Genomic DNA, 20,656 nt, shown 5'->3' with positions numbered 1-20,656 from the left:
ACTTCCACTTCCAGCCACATACCGACTAGACTGTATCTGGCCTCGCTCACTTCACTTGTATTGAGCGAGGCCAGGTATGTCTAGTCTGCATGTGACCACAAGCCCCCTGAGGAAGCGACATTAACGCGAAACGTTTGGCAGGATCTACAAACACTATGGGTGATTACTCTTGTTATTGATTGTACCCTTTCCTATTACATGCATTGCGTGCAGCATATTTTCATTGACATTTCATGATAGACATCGTATCACTGCACCTCAACTGGATTTTTTTCTATTATCATTATGCACATAGCAGTAACTGAAATTGAGAGTATCAGCTGACATAGATGTCTAGGGTGAATTCTTGCTTGATAGATTATTTTTTTTGCTCTCACATTGTCACTTTTTTCTTTATTAATTCTCCAGCCTTTTTATTCACCTATGAATCAAACTATATTGCACCCATAAAAATCTAAGATTACTTACCATATGTAGTTTTCTGCAATTGTTTGTAACATTAATAAAATCTTTACATTTTTTAGTATATCTTGACTCTGTTTCTCCTTGTCTTGAATATTGTTATGAGTCATTAACTATATGCGTACATTAATATTTTGGAACTGGTATTTCTGTTTACACTGTTTTACATAGAATTAGTAAGTTCTGTTTTTGTTGCTTGTGCAAAATTGCCTGTAATTTTGCCGGATTTTGCAGTAATTGCAGAAGGGGTCCCCATTTAATTTGAGCTGTAAGGCACACCCTCTTTATGTGTGCCGTGAAAAATAGAGAATCTGTTATCAGGTTTTTGCTACCGCATCTGAGAGCGACATTTCACTGTTTTATCATCTGCAGATCTATCAGTTAACTGAATTTTTAGGTTTGTATAACTTCACCCACACCACAGATTAGAAGTTTTTTGCCTATGCACAGTGTACACAGAAAGCCGCTGATCGTTGGTGGGGGTGGGGCTATAGAGATTTCATGAATATGGAGGATTACCTGGCAACAGATTTACTGGTCCTCTAGTGATAATCTCCTGCTGACAAAACAGTGATTTTATCAAAACTACAGCAAGGAACCCAGTAAGTGACACATTGCTGAATTCAGTGTATCTCCCGCTTCATTATACTGCTCTCAATTTAGGTGGCAAAAACCTGGTGACAGATACCCTTTAAGAGCATGTGTATATACCCGCTTATAACGCCAGGTGTTCAGGTTGCTATCTACAGGGCTTCCCTATTTGATTGACAGAAGTTGGGGGTGTAATGCAACTGCAAGGCAGTTGCACGTAACCGCCACCAGGGGACGCAGGTAAGGGGAAAAAGGTAGCACCCACCATACAGCACCACAGAGCAAAGCGCAGAGCGCCACTAGGAGGTGGCAGAGTAGTCAGACAGGCCGGTCAGCAACAAACAGGAAGATGAAGTACCAGAGGTCACAGAAATGCACGTGCTCAGAGACAAGCCAGGAGTCAGAACCAGACAGGAGCGCGGGATCCAAAACGTGAGACAGAAGATGTAGTTGGGGTACAAGCCAGAGAGCCAATGCCAGAAACATAGTAACAGATACGGAAAGCAGAAGGCAAGGTACAAAATACAAACCAAGTCATACACTGTAGGAAACCACCAAACACACACTAAGTCAGGGACAGGGAACGGGACAGGCACAAATACGGGTAGTCAGAGGCAGAAGGATCACTAGGGTATACGGGTCAGCTGCTCAAGCCAGAGACTGGAACTATCACTGACAAATGCAACCAGTACTGGCACCAATAAATAGCTCCCCACGACCCAAGAGAGGCAGGAAAGTTAACCCCACCATAACCAGGCCGGGGAAGGAAAAGCAAGAAGCAAACCCCGACCTGGATCATGACGGGGTTTGTAAAATTTTATGACTGCTTGTTATTTGTCTCTGCAGTACTTGTGTGAACAGAAACTGGGAATGCACTAGCGATGAATGTATGGGTACCTGCACTGTATACGGGGACGGTAATTACATCACATTTGACACTAAGAGATATATCTTCAGCGGTGACTGCGAATACACCCTGGTTCAAGTGAGTGCTGGTTTTTACCGAACTACAAAACCTAATAGTCTCCATTCATAAAATGATACTTACAGTTTACTTTTTTTGATATCCAGGATTACTGTAGTGACGATTCCTCCAAAGGAACATTCCGGGTTATCACGGAAAATATTCCATGTGGATCCACAGGTACCACCTGCTCCAAAGCAATCAAGGTCTTCCTTGGCGTAAGTGAAGTTTTATACAATTAGGGGAGAGACAGACTATGCGAGAATCGCATCGCATGGAACGGACTGGCCTGGCACCTCTCCTGACCTGAGCAAGACAGCATGATGGATTACTATGCGGCTGTCAAGCTCAGGTCAGGAGAGCCCACAGCCAGTACAAGGTTTACGATGCGATTCTCACATGGGAAATACGGCAGTGTGTCTCTGCCCTTAAACCTGTAACATTTCAGAAAATGCATTTTATGCTCAAACAAAATGTAATGAAGGTAAATATCTCTTGTAATGAATTACACTTTTTTGTTTCTTTAGAATTATCAGCTAATTCTAAGCGATGAGAAATTTGAGGTTGTAAAGCTTGATGTTGGAGTGTATGTCCCTTACAAGGTGCGGCAGATGGGCATCTACATGGTTATTGAAGCCATCAATGGATTGGTTTTGGTATGGGACACAAAGACTACCATTTTTATCAAGCTAGAGCCAAGTTTTCAGGTACCTCTTTGTAGACAAATTGTCTCAACTATATTCAGTATACCTGTCTTTTAGTCTATTTAGTGGTTTGATATTAATTTATTTGGTATCTGTAACTACAGGGTCAAGTGTGCGGATTGTGTGGTAACTACGATGGAAATGCAGTAAATGATTTCACTACTAGAAGTCTTTCAGTAGTAGGAAATGTGGTTGAGTTTGGAAACAGCTGGAAGCTATCATCAAGTTGCCCAAATGCAATGACTCTCAAGGATCCTTGTTCCCTCAACCCTTACCGGAAATCATGGGCCCAAAGACAATGTAGTGTCATCACTAGCTCCACATTTGGTGCTTGTCACGCTCTGGTAAGACTTTCTGAAATATATATTTTTTAATGAAAAATTAAATTAATAGTTATAACTGAAACTGTAATCATTCAGTAAGTGTCTTTAAAGCAGTGTTCCCCAACTCCAGTCCTTTAGAGCCATTCACAGATCGTTTTCAGGATTTCCTTCGTATTGCCCAGGTGATGAAATTATTGCCTGTGCAATACTAAGGAAATCCTGCAAACATGATCTGTTGGTGGCGCTTAACAATTGTTGTTGGAAAACCTTCTTTAGACCTCCTTCACACGTCCTTGTGATTCCTTTAAAAACTGGAAAAACCGTACTGGTGAGATCTGTGGTCAGTGTCCATGTGACATCCGTGTGAAAAACTTGACATGTGTGCACCACCATTAAATAATATGTTTGTCCCTATTTGCGGTCCTCCAAAAAATGGACCACATACGGACATGAAAAATGTATGTGTGAAGAAGGCCGTAGAGTCTTCTGGGTAAGCTATGTATCATTGTGCATGGCTCCTTCTCTTAAAGCGTGATACCCATCGATCAGACTGGATGGTCAACATGACAGGTTCCCTTACAACGGAAAAAAATATCTGACGTTCACAAAACTGAACACTGACCTACACTGATTTTTATTTAGGTGGATCCATTAAAGTATTATGATGCATGTGTCAGCGATGCTTGTGCCTGTGACACTGGCGGAGATTGTGAGTGCTTCTGTACCGCGGTGGCATCCTACGCCCAAGCTTGTAGTGAAGCCGGAACTTGCGTCAGCTGGAGAACCCCAACAATGTGCCGTGAGTTGGACCTTACCCTATGCTGCTTCCCATGTAGAAAAAATGGATTCAATTTTTATTCAGAATTTGGAGTGGTTGTCTTAATGCAACAACCCCTCTTTATTAGCACTATTTTGGCTTATACTCATTATACCAGGGGTCCCATCCTCATGTTGCCCTCTATTTGCCAGAACAGGGTATTGATAGCAAAGGGAAGCTTTCACTCTATTAGGCCATGTCCAACCACATATTGGTAAGTAGCAGCTTCCACAGCAATATAAGCTGGCTTCATTAGTCAACATAAGCTGATCAGCTGATCACTAGGTGGATTTCATTTGAGAAAAAAAAAACAATAATAATTGAAACATTAATAATTAAAAGAAAACATAATTAAGTGGTTTAGGTAGTTTCAAAATGTGTCCCAACCCTTGTCTTAACTCCTAAAATTTTATAAGTTCCATCTAGCGTTACCCTCTCAACAAGTGCAGTTCTTAAAGGGAATCTGTCAGCAGGTTTTTGTTATGTAATCTGAAGACATCAGGGGATTGGGGCCAAATCACAGAATTCAAGGATATGTCACTTATCAAGCTGTCTTCTGTTGTTTACTTATAATAAAGGTTTTCTCACTATGAGATTATCATTGCCAGGTTTGATTTTTATGTGACTACTAGGTCAACTGCGCCCCCTCCTGTGATAAGCACATTACTATCAATAGACTTTGTACACATAGAGCCTGGTGTGGGCGGGGGAAGCTTTGTCAGCTCTGCTTTACATCTGAAAACCCTGATTGTCTCATTGTCAGGAGATGGATATACTGCCCATGTTGCCCCTTGAAGACATGCGTATTGTTGTAATATGTAATGTATATTGGGACATGTGTTATCAGTGACAGTGTTCTATTTTGCTCTAGAGTAGGGATAGTAAGGGTTAATGATTTGGACTAGCCCAGAGTAGGAGGGGATAAAGTGAAAGGACAGAGACAGTTTCCTGTCAGGAAGTCAGATAGGGCCCAGCCTATAACAGAAGCTGACCTATGGTCTGACAAGTGAGCAGAGTCATATGATGTGGGTGTCCTTGAAGTGAGTAGAGACTGAAGGAATAGGTAACATGATGAGGAAAGGAAGGAACATCCAGAAATTGAACCTTGTAAAAACCCTTATTTTATTGTAAATCCATAAAAACTCCAGACATAAAGTAAGCGCAGACGCATTTCAGACTAACCTTCCATAGTCATTGCATACATATACTGTAGATCCTAAGTAGAGAAAGGAAAAGTGACAGAAGGACAGAGTGATGCACTGAGACGAGTCTTAGGATTGAACGCCTAGCAGTATGGGCCTGAGTCCACACAAAAGAGAGCTAATGGTCCAGTACGGAACAGGGAACATGTGATGAAGAGAGTGCACCGGCGGCAGTTCCATGGCTTCAGCAAGCCAAGAAGTTAAGTAATGGCCATAGTGGCAGAAGTAGCATCCCTAAGGGGTAAAGGACGCTGAATCGCGAGTTGAAGTATAGGACTCTCATCTACTGGACTGTTACACCAGGGAAGCTCCTGAAGTACTGTGCTGGATTGTGGTGAAGGCAGAGGAACTAGTTGAGGCAGGGAGGCAGAAACAAGTGAGCCTGAAGAAGAAAAGAGAGAATGTGTGTGAAAATGCTCCATGAACTAACGGGAACATTTGTGAAGTTATGCACCCGCTATCTATTGTACATAATTTCCACCAAATTGTTGTTTAGTAAAAGACTGTTTACGTTCGATTGGTGGTCTCCCTCACTGACCCTCTGGTCTTCATCAACATCTGTCCTGGCCAACCGAAATCTCTGGTATCATGCGGCCTGCAAGGGCTTATTACCTCCTTAAATGAAGCCTACACACCCAGCCAGGACCCCCACCTTCATGTAGGCTGCTTGGGCATGAAAGATAAGTACCTCACTCACAGCTACTGCCCCTCGCCACATTACATCACAACTGCTGCACCCAGTAAACTAAGTGAAACATCATTGGAATCAGGGTCCCTTTTCTTACATCATGCTGCTCTCAGATTAAGTGGCAAAAACCTGGTAACAGATTCTCTTTAATTCAGAACCAACCACTATACAAAGTAACTGTAATATATATTTACAACTAACTTAAACTTCTAAACATCTCTTTTGGTTGTATTTTTTTTTTATTGAAAAATTGCGTCAACTCCATATTGGCGCTCTATGCATCCACCGACACCATGTTATTAATCATTTCTATTACTTTTAAAACAGCTGTGTTTTGTGATTTCTACAACCAAGAAGGGCACTGTGAGTGGCACTACAAAGCCTGTGGTGCCCCATGTATGAAAACCTGTAGGAACCCTGGAGGAACCTGTTACCATAATCTTCCTGGCTTAGAAGGTGAGACATTGACTTAAAAGTACAATATTTTCAAAATGTACAGTACTTGGTTTTAAAATCTGGTAGACTGCATGCAAAAAGCTATTATTTTATATAATTGTATTACTGGCTAGTGCAAAAAGTAATTGCACAAATATATGTATTGTTTTACTTTATAGACCTGTAGACATACTAATGATTAAATAGGTTGTCCCGCTAATGAAAAAGAAACTCCCACAATGCTGTGAAAGAATGCAATAAGTCATCATACTCACTTTATCAAGCAACTGTTGCTTCACTTCCGGTGATTCCTCAGTTTCCCTCTCTACACTTCCTACTCCGCCAGGATGGCATGTGACTGCCGCTGCAGCCACTTGTCAGTCTGAACAGAGCAGGAGGTATGGTGACCGGCAATGTGGGAGAAGGTGTTGAAACGAGAGTTGCAGAGAGGGTATTACGGTACTTGTTTATTTTGCAGCATTCTTAGGGTTCTTTCTTTAAACCTTTTTCAGTGGCCTAATAACACTTTAACCTGTTGGTTAGAGCTTATTATCAACCAGACTTACCTGAGGTCGTGAAGCATGAAGATCTTAAATTCTCATGCTTCCCTCCAACTACAGGAGAACAGTAGTGCCATGAACCATAAATATACCCCATATTTAAATATGTGATTTGCATAAATCCGGACATGCAGACGTCTAGTAAGCACGTGACCGCATGTAGGCAAATTGCATTTTAGAGGTCACACGCCCGCCCGCCCGCTCCTGGCTTCAGCACCAGATAATCCTGACAGTGCACAATGTGCGCCGTGAGGATTCACAAGTCTGAGGTCATAGAATGACTGCTGACTTGAAGCTTTGGTAGCCCCTTTAAATACGTAGCTAAACACATTTACTATGTAGAAGATGCAAGTAGAGCTAATAGCATTATCATTTTACTGTATACAAGAGAGCTGTAATCTATACCTCCAGCTCTACAACTGACAGCTGAATCCTGAAAAAAAGTGGAAAATCCAGCAACTGCCAAATTCATTAATACATCACGTTTATTTGTTGATTAAAACATGAAAAAGTAAAGTTTAAAAAAGCTGTTAGCACAACGGTTGACGCGTTTCAAGCTACACTAGCTCTTAATCCTGAGAACCATGGTTCACTTGCTCAGGGAACCAGCCTGAAGCCTCCATGCACCGCATCCTCCATTTCAGGTATTTCTTGCTTCATTGTGTTTTTCTTACTGACAGCTGAGTGGTATAGATATCATACTACAAAATAAATGGTAAAAACAGACAAGTAAAGTATATGGCATCCAAGTGACCAGACACGGACAAAAATGTATCTCTTCCCACTGACTGTGGTTATGTTCTAACTATATAGGTTGCTACCCGAACTGTCCCGAGGATAACCCTTACTATAATGAAGAGACAAGGCAGTGCGTCCCAGAATGTGACTGTTACGATGAATATGACAACAGATATCCCATAGGATACATTATGCCATCTTACAGCAATGACACTTGCACAGTCTGGTGAGTATTCTCATACAGAATCTTGAAGATGGAACAGACCTACCATCACAACTTAACCTCATGCAAGCAGACTTACTGTTTTGTCTTGGATGAGCAGCTTTTTTAGACAGTCCCACCAAAAGTCCTATGATCACATATTGGTAATGGTGTAAGGGGAGCCAGGGCCGTAGTTGTGGCTGAAAGTATTTGTTTATACGCTCCCTGGTTTCCCGACACATGAAAACAATGTCCCTTTGTCATCATACCTGTCTCTTCATTCTCCGAACCATCAGGGTCTCCTCTGGTCTGCTGCAGGCTCCCTCCCGATGATGGCACACAACTAGCTTTGCAACCCCCTTACATTGGCAGAAAGGCTTCTTAAAACTTTGCATGCTCAACTTTCCTTAACTATTCAATGCATCAGACCTTTTTTTTCCTCAACTTTTCTCTGTGGGGGACGTAACCTTTGCCAGGATTTGCTTAGTCCTATTTCTCAGTCTTTTGAAAAGATTTTTTATAGATGAAGTCTGCATCACAAAATAGAAAGTATAAAGTTCCAGCTATTTAAAGAGTGAATTTATGACAAGGGTTGTGAGGAGCAATGAATTATAGAGAATCTGTCACAAGGTTTCTCCTACCTCATCTGAGAGCAGCATAATGTAGGAAAAGAGACCCTGATTCTAGTGGTGTATCATTTAGTTTACTAAGTGCAGCAGTTGTGACACAGAGTTTTTAGTTTTAGCCTTTAGAAGAGTTCAGAAAGCTGCCCCAGTCCACACCAGGCTCTCTGTGTACACTGTATATTGACAGTAAGGTGCAAATCAATTCTTGTGGTGTGGCCAGACTATTTGGCATGTGGGAGCTAGTCTGGCAGAGAAATCTCCTGCTGATAAAACTTTCATTGTATTGAAACAACAGCACACAGCTTAACCCCTTTCCGACAGCGGGTGTAAATGTACGCCGATGCCGGACTCCCCGTTTGGCGCAGGCTCTGGCACTGAGCCAGCACCTTTCTGTGCACATGTCGGCTGATTTATACAGCTGACATGTGCCCACAACAGCCATGGGTGGAATCGCGATCCACCCACTGTTGTTAAACTGTTAAATGCAGCGGTCAATTTCTGACAGCGGCATTTAACTCGCACTTCCGGCAAGAGTGGCAGAAATTCCGCCCATCGGTGACCTTGTCACATGATCGTGGGTCACAGATGGGTCGGCATGACAGACAGAGGTCTCCAGTACATTTGAAAAAACTGACCGTCACATCCATACATAGACTAAGTGTGAACAGGTGCTAAACCTAGAGTCGCCAACTCCTATACATTCAAGCAAATAAGGCAGCACACTGCAGCGCTGAAACATGCAAACATGAAACATGAAAATTTAACTGCATTACTGCACTAGAAATATGAAAAATGAGAGTGTTTAGCGCATAAAAAAGGCCAATTTTATGTGTATCTGGTAGCCACTTTACGGCATCTCTCTTATACCAGGTTCTACGATTTCCTTCCTCGCTGAGAATAAACGTCTCCATCTGAATGGGTGCCTATGAAAACCTTGTGAGACTACCATTCTCTCTCTCTGTGGAGGGGTAATGGACCTGCTGTAATTAAAACACCTGTGACTAGGAGGCGGAGTGCTCAGTCAGAAGGCTAAATAATATATTTGAAAAAACTGACCGTCACATCCATACATAGACTAAGTGTGAACAGGTGCTAAACCTTGAGTCGCCAACTCCTATACATTCAAGCAAATAAGGTAGCACACTGTAGCGCTGAAACATGCAAACATGAAACATGAAAATTTAACTGCATTACTGCACTAGAAATATGAAAAATGAGAGCGTTTAGCGCATAAAAAAGGCCAATTTTATGTGTAACTGGTAGCCACTTTACGGCATCTTTCTTATACCAGGTCCTATGATTTCCTTCCTCACTGAGAATAAAGGTCTCCATCTGAATGGGTGCCTATGAAAACCTCTTGTGAGACTACCATTCTCTCTCTCTGTGGCGGGGTAATGGACCTGCTGTAATTAAAACACCTGTGACTAGGAGGCGGAGTGCTCGGTCAGAAGGCAATAGTAGACCTCTATGGTTGTCACTGCCGGATTGCTATGAGCGTTGCCCGGTGGTCGTTGCTCCTAGCAAGTCAGCAATTTTGCTACATACAGGCGATCTGATCATCGCCTGTATGTAGCAGTGCCAATCGAGTAATGGCAGCTTCTAGTCTCCCATGGAGACTATTGAAGCATGCCAAAAGTTAAAAAAAAGTTTTTAAAAATATAAAAAAATATATATAAAAGTTCAAATTACCTCCCTTTCGCACCATTCAAAATAAAACAATTAAAAAATCAAACATACACATATTTGGTATCACCGCTTTCAGAATCGCCTGATCTATCAATATAAAAAACGAATTAACCCGATTGTTAAACGGTGTAACGAGAAAAAAAGTAAAAACTCCAGAATTACATTTTTTTTGTCGCTGCAACATTGCATTAAAATCTGCATCGTATCTTCACCAAAATGGTATCAATGAAAATGTCAGCTCGGCGCGCAAAAAAATAAGCCCTTATCCAACCCAAGATCATGAAAAATGGAGACGCTACGGGGATCGGAAAATGGCACATTTTTATTTAACAAACTTTGGAATTTTTTTTCACCACTTAAATGAAAAAGAACCTAGACACGTTTGGTGCCTATGAACTCGCTTGTAATGACCTGGAGAATCATAATGGCAGGTCAGTTTTAGCATTTAGTGAACATGGTAAAAAAAACAACAACCCAAAAAACAACTGTGGGATTGCACTTTTTTGTAATTTCACCCCGTTTTCCAGTAAATGATATGTTATAACCAATGATGTCATTCAAAAGTACAACTTGTCCTGCCAAAACCAATCCCTCACATGGCCATATTGACGGAAAAATAAAAAAGTTATGGCTCTGGGTAGAAGATGGAGCAAAAAAAACACATCGCTAAAATCAGTTTCTCAGTCTCTACCTCATGCTGCCCTCAGATTACATAGCACAAAACCTGCTGACAGATTCCCTTTAGGCCTCTTTCACACGTCAGTGTCTCCGGTACGTGTAGTGACAGTTTTCTCACGTACCGGAGACACTGACACACGTAGACCCATTTAAATGAATGGGTCTATGCACATGTGCGTGTTTTCACACGGACCGTATGTCCGTGCTGAAAACACGTCGACATGTCCGTTTTCTACCGGCAGCACGGACCACAATACGGACAGCACACGTGCACACGGAGAACAGTGTGCACTCTCCTCCGTGTGCACGTACCGCCCGCAGGAGAGACAGCGCTACACTAAGCGCTGTCCCCCCGCTGTGGTGCTGAAGGCGGAATTCATCTCTTCTCCCCCTCCGGAGAGAAGAGATGAAAGATCAAGTTTTTTTTTGTTTTGGGAAAAATAAAGTTTTCATGTGTCCCCCCCCCCCCCCCCCCTCAGTGCGCCGCCTGGTCCCTTGCCGCAGAAATACTCACCTAGCTCCCGCGATGTCTCCTCTGTCCTCTCCGCGCTGGCAGCTTCTCCTGTGTGAGCGGTCACGTGGTACCGCTCATTACAGTCAGGGAATATTCACTGACTGTAATGAGCGCTCCCACGTGACCGCTCACACAGGAGAAGCTGCCGGCGCTGAGAGGACAGAGGAGACATCGCAGGAGCTGGCCGGGTGAGTATTTCTGCAGCAAGGGGCCAGGCGGCGCACTGAGGGGGGGGGGGGACGCGGACGCACATGCAAACTTTATTCCCCCCCCCCCAAAAAAAAAAAAAAAAAAGATCTTTCATCTCTTCTCTCCAACGAACGCTGGGGGAGAAGAGATGAATTCTGCCTTCAGCACCAGATGCGGGGGGGACAGCGCTTAGTGTAGCGCTGTCTCTCCTGCATGGTCCGTGTGGTCCTCAGGCGGCACACGGGCGGCACACGGATGCCGCACGTATGTGCCACTTGAGCACACGGACATACGGACACGGATATCTCCGGTACCGTTTTTTTCCGGTACCGGAAATATCAGGACGTGTGAAAGAGCCCTTAATCTGTGTATATCGGTGGTCCACGGAGTGGGCTTTCTGATGGGTTGAGGGCTCATATCTAAAAACAAGCCGTGCCTAATAGACACAGAGGAAGCCATCTATTTGAAGATTTTTAGGAACTATTCACATTGAGTGTGAAGGTTTTTTTCTTCTACAAATCACTACGAATTGGTGAGTGTTGTTTTTATACAATTAACCTGCTCGTAATAGAGGGAAATTGTGATGAAGTGTAAGGCTGTAGTATGATCCTTTGGGCAGAGTGGTCCTGCTGATTTATATACTACATTTAATAGATCATCCAATTATGCTAAATCGCTTACCATGCTATCATAGGCCCGTTTCAATATTTATATTCTCTTTCCATTTTTTTTCTTATACAGCAACTGTACAAAAGAAGGCAAAACATGTTACAACCTTAATGGTAAGCAAGTCGAAATGTCCCGTTTTGCAGTGTTACAGATACATACTGTGTGAAAGTGCATTCCCATAAAGATCTATTACACTTTGTATTCCCCTTTTATAGCATATGGACATCATAAAGTAGGGTTCCTCACTCTGGAGCCAAAAATGGGAAATACCCCCTGAGAGCTGCATTCATTCTTACAGACTCAAACTCTCCTTGTATTACACGGATGGCTATTCATCTATATCAGAGGTCCCCAACGGACCTTGAGAGCCACATTCAGCTATGAAAGAGCGTCTCGAGCAACATCCAGCTCCTGCCCCACTCACAGTAGTGACACTCAGAGCCTCATATTACCAGTACAATGACAGCCAAAGCTTTTCCACTGAAATCACACCAAAGGAGTATGCCAAGCTGAAGGGTTTCCTATCTTACCTCCATCCAGATCTGCTCTTCTGTGCAGGGCTACACACAAAAGTCACTATCTAGAGATCTACTCTAAACAGCTGTTTGCTACACCTGGTGCTAATGCACCAAGCTGGCAGGCACGTATGGCTGTCGAGCTACAGGTTAGGGTCACCTTGTAATCTTACTTGGGTAGTGCCTGGCTGCTGGCTAGCCAACATTTGAGGTGCCTATATTCTGAATAGGGTTGTGTATGAAGAGACAACCCCACTTTAATGTCTCGGACAATCCCTTCTAAATACATCTTTTAAGACAACCTCTAAAAAAGAATAACCCCAATCTCTCAATCAACTTGAGCTGAAATTGCTTATTCTACAGCTCCTCAGCTGTCTGGCATCCAGAAGTAGAATGTTTAAATGAGTAGTAACTCAGTGTTGGGCTCACCTAGTGAGGTGAATCCACTAAGTCTCAGGTCAGGGTAGGCACATGGAACCCAGCTGCTGGTGTAGCAGGCAGGAAGGTAGAGTAATGACTTGGCACACTGAAGACCACAGGAGAACAGGCATTGAGAAATTACAGGCAAGTCAAAAACAACAAAGGCAGCAGGTATGCAGGGTCCCAAGGCAGATGCAGACCTGGAGTTGATAGAGGAGCACAGCAAAGAAACAGAACACAGGACAAGGAGTCTTAATAGTGAGACACAGGTGAGTTCCTTAGTGAACTTTAAATAGACCTAGGCAGATAAAGTTATGGAGGTACGCTGAGCCTCTTGTAAAACCCAACGTGGATCACAGCAAAGGGCAGCAACCAAAGTGGAAGGAGGTGTAGTCATGCCAAGCCAAGGCAGGTGCGTAACACTCCCAGGAACACAGTGTTCTGGTGCTGTGCTCTCACAGGAAACTCTGTCCTATGAGGAGCACAGTACCAGAAGTACAGAGGCAGTGACCCAAGACCAGACCAGTTACGAGAGGAGAGGGACACTAACCACTATTAGATTAATTTATAGAATTTACCAATTTAAGCTGCCTGAAAACCTCTAAGTACTATAGAGGTGTAGTTTATTAATCAGTATACTAGCGCTGATTGATGCAATTTTACTGCCATAACTGGATGGATTTTCAGCTGTACCCCAGCCACACTGTCTAGCCATACCTTAACCGCTGCACAGGTAAAAGATGCTTCAGTAGTAAAGATGCAAGCTTACTTGTACAGTATTGCTATAGAAAAAATTCTGCAGAACAATATCACGTTATACAATCATAATACAAGTCAGGGAAAGTATAATGTTTCAAAATACACAATATTGATTAAACTTATTCTGTTTTCCAACAGATTGCTGCCTGTATGCTGGAAAGATGTATAAGAATAACGACACAATTTACAACACCACTGATGGCATTGGAGGTTGCATCACAGCCATATGTTACAATGGAGAGGTCTCCAGAATAACTGAGCCTTGCAGTACAGTGACAACACCACCCTCTACAACATTCTTGTTCTCTACGACATCACCAGTAACAACAACAGTCAGCTCTACTTCCCCAATAGTCACCACTCCAAGCACAACCACAGTGACAACTGGTGAGTTACCCTTATGTCAACAATTTCAATTTACATTGAAATCACTACGAACGAGTTCTATGTTCCTACCTGGCACATTCACCCTTCATGATCTCGCTATACAAAATGTGAATGTCCACCTTTTGCCACCATGTGACACTTTGTGATGATTTTAGGATCTGATCATTAAGGCTGGTTTCACACTTGCGTTTTGATCTGCAGCGTTTTTTAAAAAAACGCATGTGGTGAAAAAATGCATGTAAACGCATGCAAACGCTGCGTTATTTAGACGCATGCGTTTTTGCGCCCCCCCAAAAAAAACCGCGGGAAAACGCAGCGTTTTCCCGCGTTTACATGCATTTTTTCCCGTGTTTGCGTTTTTGAAACGCATGCTGAGAAGTGTGTGACAGCTGCCAATCATCAAAATCAACTAGAAAACACACTATTAGTAGAATTAGCTAGGGTTAGGGTTAGGGTTAGGGATAGGGTTAGGATCCCTAGGGTTAGGGTTAGGAGTAGCTTTTTATTAGAATGTCCTGGTCACCAGGTCACTGATAAGCCACCCCCCAACATCAAGGTGATAAAGGGATCCAAACCCTACCCCTAACCCTAACCCTAAGGATCCAAACCCTAACCCTAACCCTAACCCTACCCCTACCCCTAACCCTAACCTTAGGGATCCAAACCCTAACCCTACCCCTAACCCTAACCCTAGGGATCCAAACCCTAACCCTACCCCTACCCCTAACCCTAACCCTAGGGATCCAAACCCTAACCCTACCCCTAACCCTAACCCTAACCCTAGGGATCCAAACCCTAACCCTAACCCTAACCCTAACCCTAGGGATCCAAACCCTAACCCTAACCCTACCCCTACCCCTAACCCTAACCCTAGGGATCCAAACCCTAACCCTAACCCTACCCCTAACCCTACCCCTAACCCTAACCATAACCCTTGGGATCCTAACCCTAACCCTAACCCTAACCCTAGGGATCCTAACCCTAACCCTAACCCTAAGGGTTAGGATCCTAACCCTAACCCTAAGGGTTAGGGTTAGGATCCCTAGGGTTAGGGTTAGGGTTAGGGTTAGGATCCCTAGGGTTACTAGGGATCCTAACCTTAGGGTTAGGGTTAGGTTTAGGGTTAGGATCCCTAGTAACCCTAGAGTTAGGGTTTTCTTGTTTTTTCTTGTGTTTAGGGTTAGAGTTAGGGTTTTCTTGATTTTTCTTGTGTTTTCTTGTGTTTTTCAGTAAAAATGCATGCGTTTTTAACGCAAGCAAACGCATGTGCTTAAAAACGCATGCGTTTACATAGACAGCAATGCATTTTTTTGCCGCGAATAAACGCATGCGTTTTTTTGCGGCAAAAAAACGCCGCTAGAAATTACTACATGTTGCATTTCTGCAAATGAACGCACGCGTAAAAAAAACGCATGCGTTGCCAAAAACGCGTCAAAACGCATGCTAAAAAACGCATGCGTTTTTTAATGTTAAGTATAGGAAAAAAACCGCATGCGTTTTTTAGCGCTAAAACGCTGCAGATCAAAACGCAAGTGTGAAACCAGCCTAAAAAAATATATTTTGATTTGTGTTCCTAATATAATTATAAAAAAGTTACTAGTAGAGATGAGAGTATGTGAAAAAATTCGCCAATTTGGGCAGATTTTTCCAGGAAATTTGATTCGCTCTGTGAAATGAATGTCCCTTATTATGCTCTCCAGACACCAGAGCATGAAAACCGTAAGATGTAAACACCAATAAAAACCTCGGACTCACTTCACCATTTACCTCTCTTGCCCCTACGTTGCTCACTGCCCACCATCCAGTCCTCAGGTCAGATTCTTTACCCCATTGCAAGCCACTTCTCCCAGCCTGCTCACTCCAGGCTTCCGCTGACTACCAGACCTCTTAGGTCGATGTGCGTGGCACGTCATTGTCTCTATTTTCAATCATCATCTCCCATCCTGTATTAGGCAGTTCCATGTCCAGGGTTTTGCTTGACAAAGGAAATAATTTTCTGTGTTGGCATATCCTCTATGAAGTGTATGAAGGGGATTGGCCAACTGGCTCATTTCAATAACTAAGCCAGTTCTCTTCTTTGCCACGAGCATTGCATAGATGGAAAAGGAGGTTTGATTGGCTATGGACATAAGCCAGTCAGGTAGCCCCCTTAGCATACAGCACTGATAATGTACTGACACTGAAAAAGTTCTGCTACGTTAACCGGTGCGGACTAATAAAGGACTGAATTGATGTTTGAAGGTAGAGACGCATTTGAAAAAAATGTATATTTGTTCTATATAATTACCATATATTAGGAACAATTCTAAAATATTTTTTTCTTGAAGTGTACATACAATTTAGTTTTTACTTTTGTTGTTTTCTGTGCTTTTTTTGCATGCGGACAATATGCACTTTACTGCATATTGTTTTATTATTCATCTTGATATACACTCACCGGCCACTTTATTAGGTACACCATGCTAGTAACGGGTTGGACCCCTTTTGCCTTCAGAACTGCCTCAATTCTTCGTGGCATAGATTCAACAAGGTGCTGGAAGCATTCCTCAGAGATTTTGGTCCATATTGACATGATGGCATCACACAGTTGCCGCAGATTTGTCGGCTGCACATCCCAAAGATGCTCCATACAAGGCTGGATGGATCCATGCTTTCATGTTGTTTACGCCAAATTCTGACCCTACCATCCGAATGTCGCAGCAGAAATCGAGACTCATCAGACCAAGCAACGTTTTTCCAATCTTCTACTGTCCAATTTCGATGAGCTTGTGCAAATTGTAGCCTCAGTTTCCTGTTCTTAGCTGAAAGGAGTGGTACCCGGTGTGGTCTTCTGCTGCTGTAACCCATCTGCCTCAAAGTTCGACGCACTGTGCGTTCAGAGATGCTCTTAGGCCTACCTTGGTTCTAACGGGTGGCGATTTGAGTCACTGTTGCCTTTCTATCAGCTCAAACCAGTCTGCCCATTCTCCTCTGACCTCTGGCATCAACAAGGCATTTCCGCCCACAGAACTGCCGCTCACTGGATTTTTTTTCTTTTTCGGTCCATTCTCTGTAAACCCTAGAGATGGTTGTGCGTGAAAATCCCAGTAGATCAGCAGTTTCTGAAATACTCAGACCAGCCCTTCTGGCACCAACAACCATGCCACGTTCAAAGGCACTCAAATCACCTTTCTTCCCCATACTGATGCTCGGTTTGAACTGCAGGAGATTGTCTTGACCATGTCTACATGCCTAAATGCACTGAGTTGCCGCCATGTGATTGGCTGATTAGAAATTAAGTGTTAACAAGAAGCTGGACAGGTGTACCTAATAAAGTGGCCAGTGAGTGTATATACATGCAGTAATGTCCACCAGCACCTCTCCAAGTGGTCGCCACATGTTGGATGTGCTATCATATAGCGAATTAGTCTTCTAAGTATTTCATACTTATTAATATGATCACTGCACTTTTTTTAATCTGTTTCTAATGTATTATTTTGCCTTTTAGTGTATGCAAAATGTGCTTGGTCACAGTGGTATGATGTAACTTATCCAATTTTCCAGTCTGGAAAAACTGACACTGGAGACTTTGAAACCTTTGATAACATCAGAAAAGCTGGCTATAGTATTTGTGACTCACCAAATAATGTCAGATGTCGAGCAAAGGCATTTCCAGAAAGTGACCTAAAGGATCTGGGACAAAAAGTAACATGCAGCAAGGATATTGGCTTGATTTGTTATAACTCTTATAACCTACCAATCTGCTATAACTATGAAATAAGTATAGAATGCTGCGACTCTCTAACAACTGCAAGTCCAACGACAACCAGTCCTCCAACCTCAGCCACCGAGCTATCTATAACCACACCAACTGCTCTGCCCTGCACAAAAATGGATTGCAGATACACCGAATGGTTTGATTTACATGCACCTACTTCAAATATTAATGATGGTGATAAGGAAAGCTTGGAAGAAATTAAGACGAAAGGCTATGAGGTTTGCACCGCTGATGAAACTGAGACAAGCATCCAATGTGAAGCTATAGTACTTAGTGTACCAAGTAGTAAAGTCTCAAATCAGACATACCAATGTGACCTCAAAAATGGCCTAGTATGCAATAATTATGATCAAACTGACTCACAAATTTGCTTTAATTATAGAGTACAATTTGAGTGTTGCTCTAAGTTTTGTGAAAAAACAACTCCATTTACAACCAGCTCAACTAAAATAACAGCTACTGAATCCATTCCTGCAACGTCTGGACCAAACACAGCTATAACTGTAACTGAGACAACAACACCAACAAGCACTGTATCTTCTACTCCTATGAAATCCACTACAGTAACTATTTCAGAGACAACACCATCAATTGTTGAAACAACTACTCCAACTACTTTGACTACATCTTCTACAACATGTGCATATGAAATGACCTGTCGTTATACCAACTGGTTTGATTTGCATGCCCCTACCTCTGACATCAATGATGGAGACATTGAAACCATCGAACATATTAAATCAAAAGGATATCCCGTTTGCACCGAACAAGAGATGGAAAACAACATAGAATGCAAAGCCTTTGTCTATGGAGCACAAGATAGTGCTTTCAACAAACAGGTTTATCAATGCAACCTAAAGAGTGGATTGATATGTAACAACAGAGACCAAGATAATGCATTTCAAATGTGTTTTAACTATCGAATAAGAATACAGTGTTGTTCTCAAGTCTGTAAAAGTGAAACAACACCTTTCCATACAACAGCTGTAGTAACAAATGCAGAAACAACAACCCCTTCTACTATCATCATATCAACCACAACGCCAGTTTCTTCAACACCAGAGACAACTACACTTTCAAGTTCCAAGACCACAACAGAATCAACATCGACCAACATAGTAACCAGTACACCAACGTGCTCATATATGGACTGTCATTACACTCCATGGTTTGATTTAAATACCCCATTAACTGGCATTAGTGGCAGCGAAACCGAAACCTTAGAAAATATTAAATCAAATCAAATAGAAATATGCACACAAGAAGAAATAGAAAAAAATATACAGTGTCAAGCCACAGATAACAGCACAGTTAACAAACAAACATATCAATGTGACCTGCAGAATGGCTTGGTGTGTAAAAACAGGGAACAAATATATTTTCAGACATGTTATAACTATCAAATAAGATTTGAATGCTGTTCTAAAGTTTGTGAGCAAACAAATGAAACAACAACTGGTAGCACTGCCTCCACAACTTCAAAAACTACAACTCCTATCAGCACTGTCTCAACAAGTTTAGAAACTTTATCATTAATTACTAAAACAGAAACAACTACACCACCTATATCTGTCTCAAGTTCTCCAAAATCTACCATAGTCACTGTGACGGAAACAGGAACCCCCTCTAGAACGGTCTCAACAACTTCAGTGACTCCATCATCAACTACTAAAACTGTTACAGAGACAACTGCACCCTCTAGCACCGTCTCAAAAACTTCAGTGACTCCATTTTCAACTACTTCAACATCTACTACAGTCATTTTAACAGAAACAACTCCCCCCAGTACTGTTTCAAAAACTTCAGTGACTCCAACAACTAATAAATCTGTACCAGAGACAGCTACACCAACTAGTACTCTTGCAACTTCTCCAACAACATTTATAGTCACTGTAACAGAAACAGGAATTCCCTCTAGCAGTGTCTCAACAACTTCAGTGACTCCAACAACAACTACTAAAACTGTAACAGAGACAGCTATACCCAGTAGCACTGTCTCATCGACTACAATATCTATAGTCACTGTAACAGAAACTCCCTCTAGTACGGTCTCAACAACTTCAGTGACTCCATCATCAACTACTAAAACTGTATCAGAGACAACTGCACCCACTACTAGTGTTTCAACAACGTCAACATCTACTTCATTCATTGTGACACAAATAACTCCCACCAGCACTGTCTCAACAACTTCAGTGACTGCACCAATTAGTGAAACAGTGACACAAACAACTACACTCAGTAGCACTATCTCAACTAATCCACCATCCATAGTCACTGTGACAGAAACAGGTACTCCCTCTAGCACTGTCTCAACAACTTCAGTGACTCCATCATCAACTACTAATACTGTGTCAGAAACAACTACACCAACTAGCACTGTTTCAACTACTTCAGCAACTACTACAGTTAATTTAACAGAAACAACTCCCACGATCACTGTCTCAAAAACTTCAGTGACTCCACCAATTACTAAAACTGTAACAGAGACGACTACACCCACTAGCACTGTCTCATCTACTCCAACATTTATAGTCACTGTAACAGAAACAGGAACTCCCTCCAGCACTGTCTCAACCAATTCAGTGACTCCATCATCAACTACCAAAACGGTGTCAGAAACAACTACACCAACTAGCACTGTTTCAACTACTTCAGCAACTACTACAGTTATTTTAACAGAAACAACTCCCACCAGCACTGTCTCAAAAACTTCAGTGACTCCATCAACTACTAAAACTGTAACAGGGAGGACTACACCCACTAGCAC

General features: G+C 42.4%; 1 protein-coding gene across 1 annotated transcript in view; it reads left to right on the top strand.

Annotated features, from left to right (window-relative positions):
* LOC143803856 (mucin-2-like) overlaps positions 1 to 20,656 on the top strand; it is a 117,881-nt gene that overhangs the window by 97,096 nt on the left and 129 nt on the right. Inside the window, exons 20-29 of the mRNA XM_077281621.1 lie at positions 1,900 to 2,038; positions 2,125 to 2,235; positions 2,545 to 2,724; positions 2,826 to 3,065; positions 3,687 to 3,843; positions 6,079 to 6,207; positions 7,560 to 7,710; positions 12,121 to 12,161; positions 13,881 to 14,129; positions 17,617 to 20,627. Coding sequence (XP_077137736.1) covers positions 1,900 to 2,038; positions 2,125 to 2,235; positions 2,545 to 2,724; positions 2,826 to 3,065; positions 3,687 to 3,843; positions 6,079 to 6,207; positions 7,560 to 7,710; positions 12,121 to 12,161; positions 13,881 to 14,129; positions 17,617 to 20,627 — 4,408 coding nt within the window. The remainder of the gene's footprint in view (positions 1 to 1,899; positions 2,039 to 2,124; positions 2,236 to 2,544; positions 2,725 to 2,825; positions 3,066 to 3,686; positions 3,844 to 6,078; positions 6,208 to 7,559; positions 7,711 to 12,120; positions 12,162 to 13,880; positions 14,130 to 17,616; positions 20,628 to 20,656) is intronic.

This window comes from Ranitomeya variabilis, chromosome 2, assembly GCF_051348905.1.
Source record: "Ranitomeya variabilis isolate aRanVar5 chromosome 2, aRanVar5.hap1, whole genome shotgun sequence".
NCBI lineage: Eukaryota > Metazoa > Chordata > Amphibia > Anura > Dendrobatidae > Ranitomeya > Ranitomeya variabilis.
The sequence above is the reverse complement of the archived record's forward strand: the minus strand, read 5'-3'. Positions and strand labels throughout refer to the sequence as shown.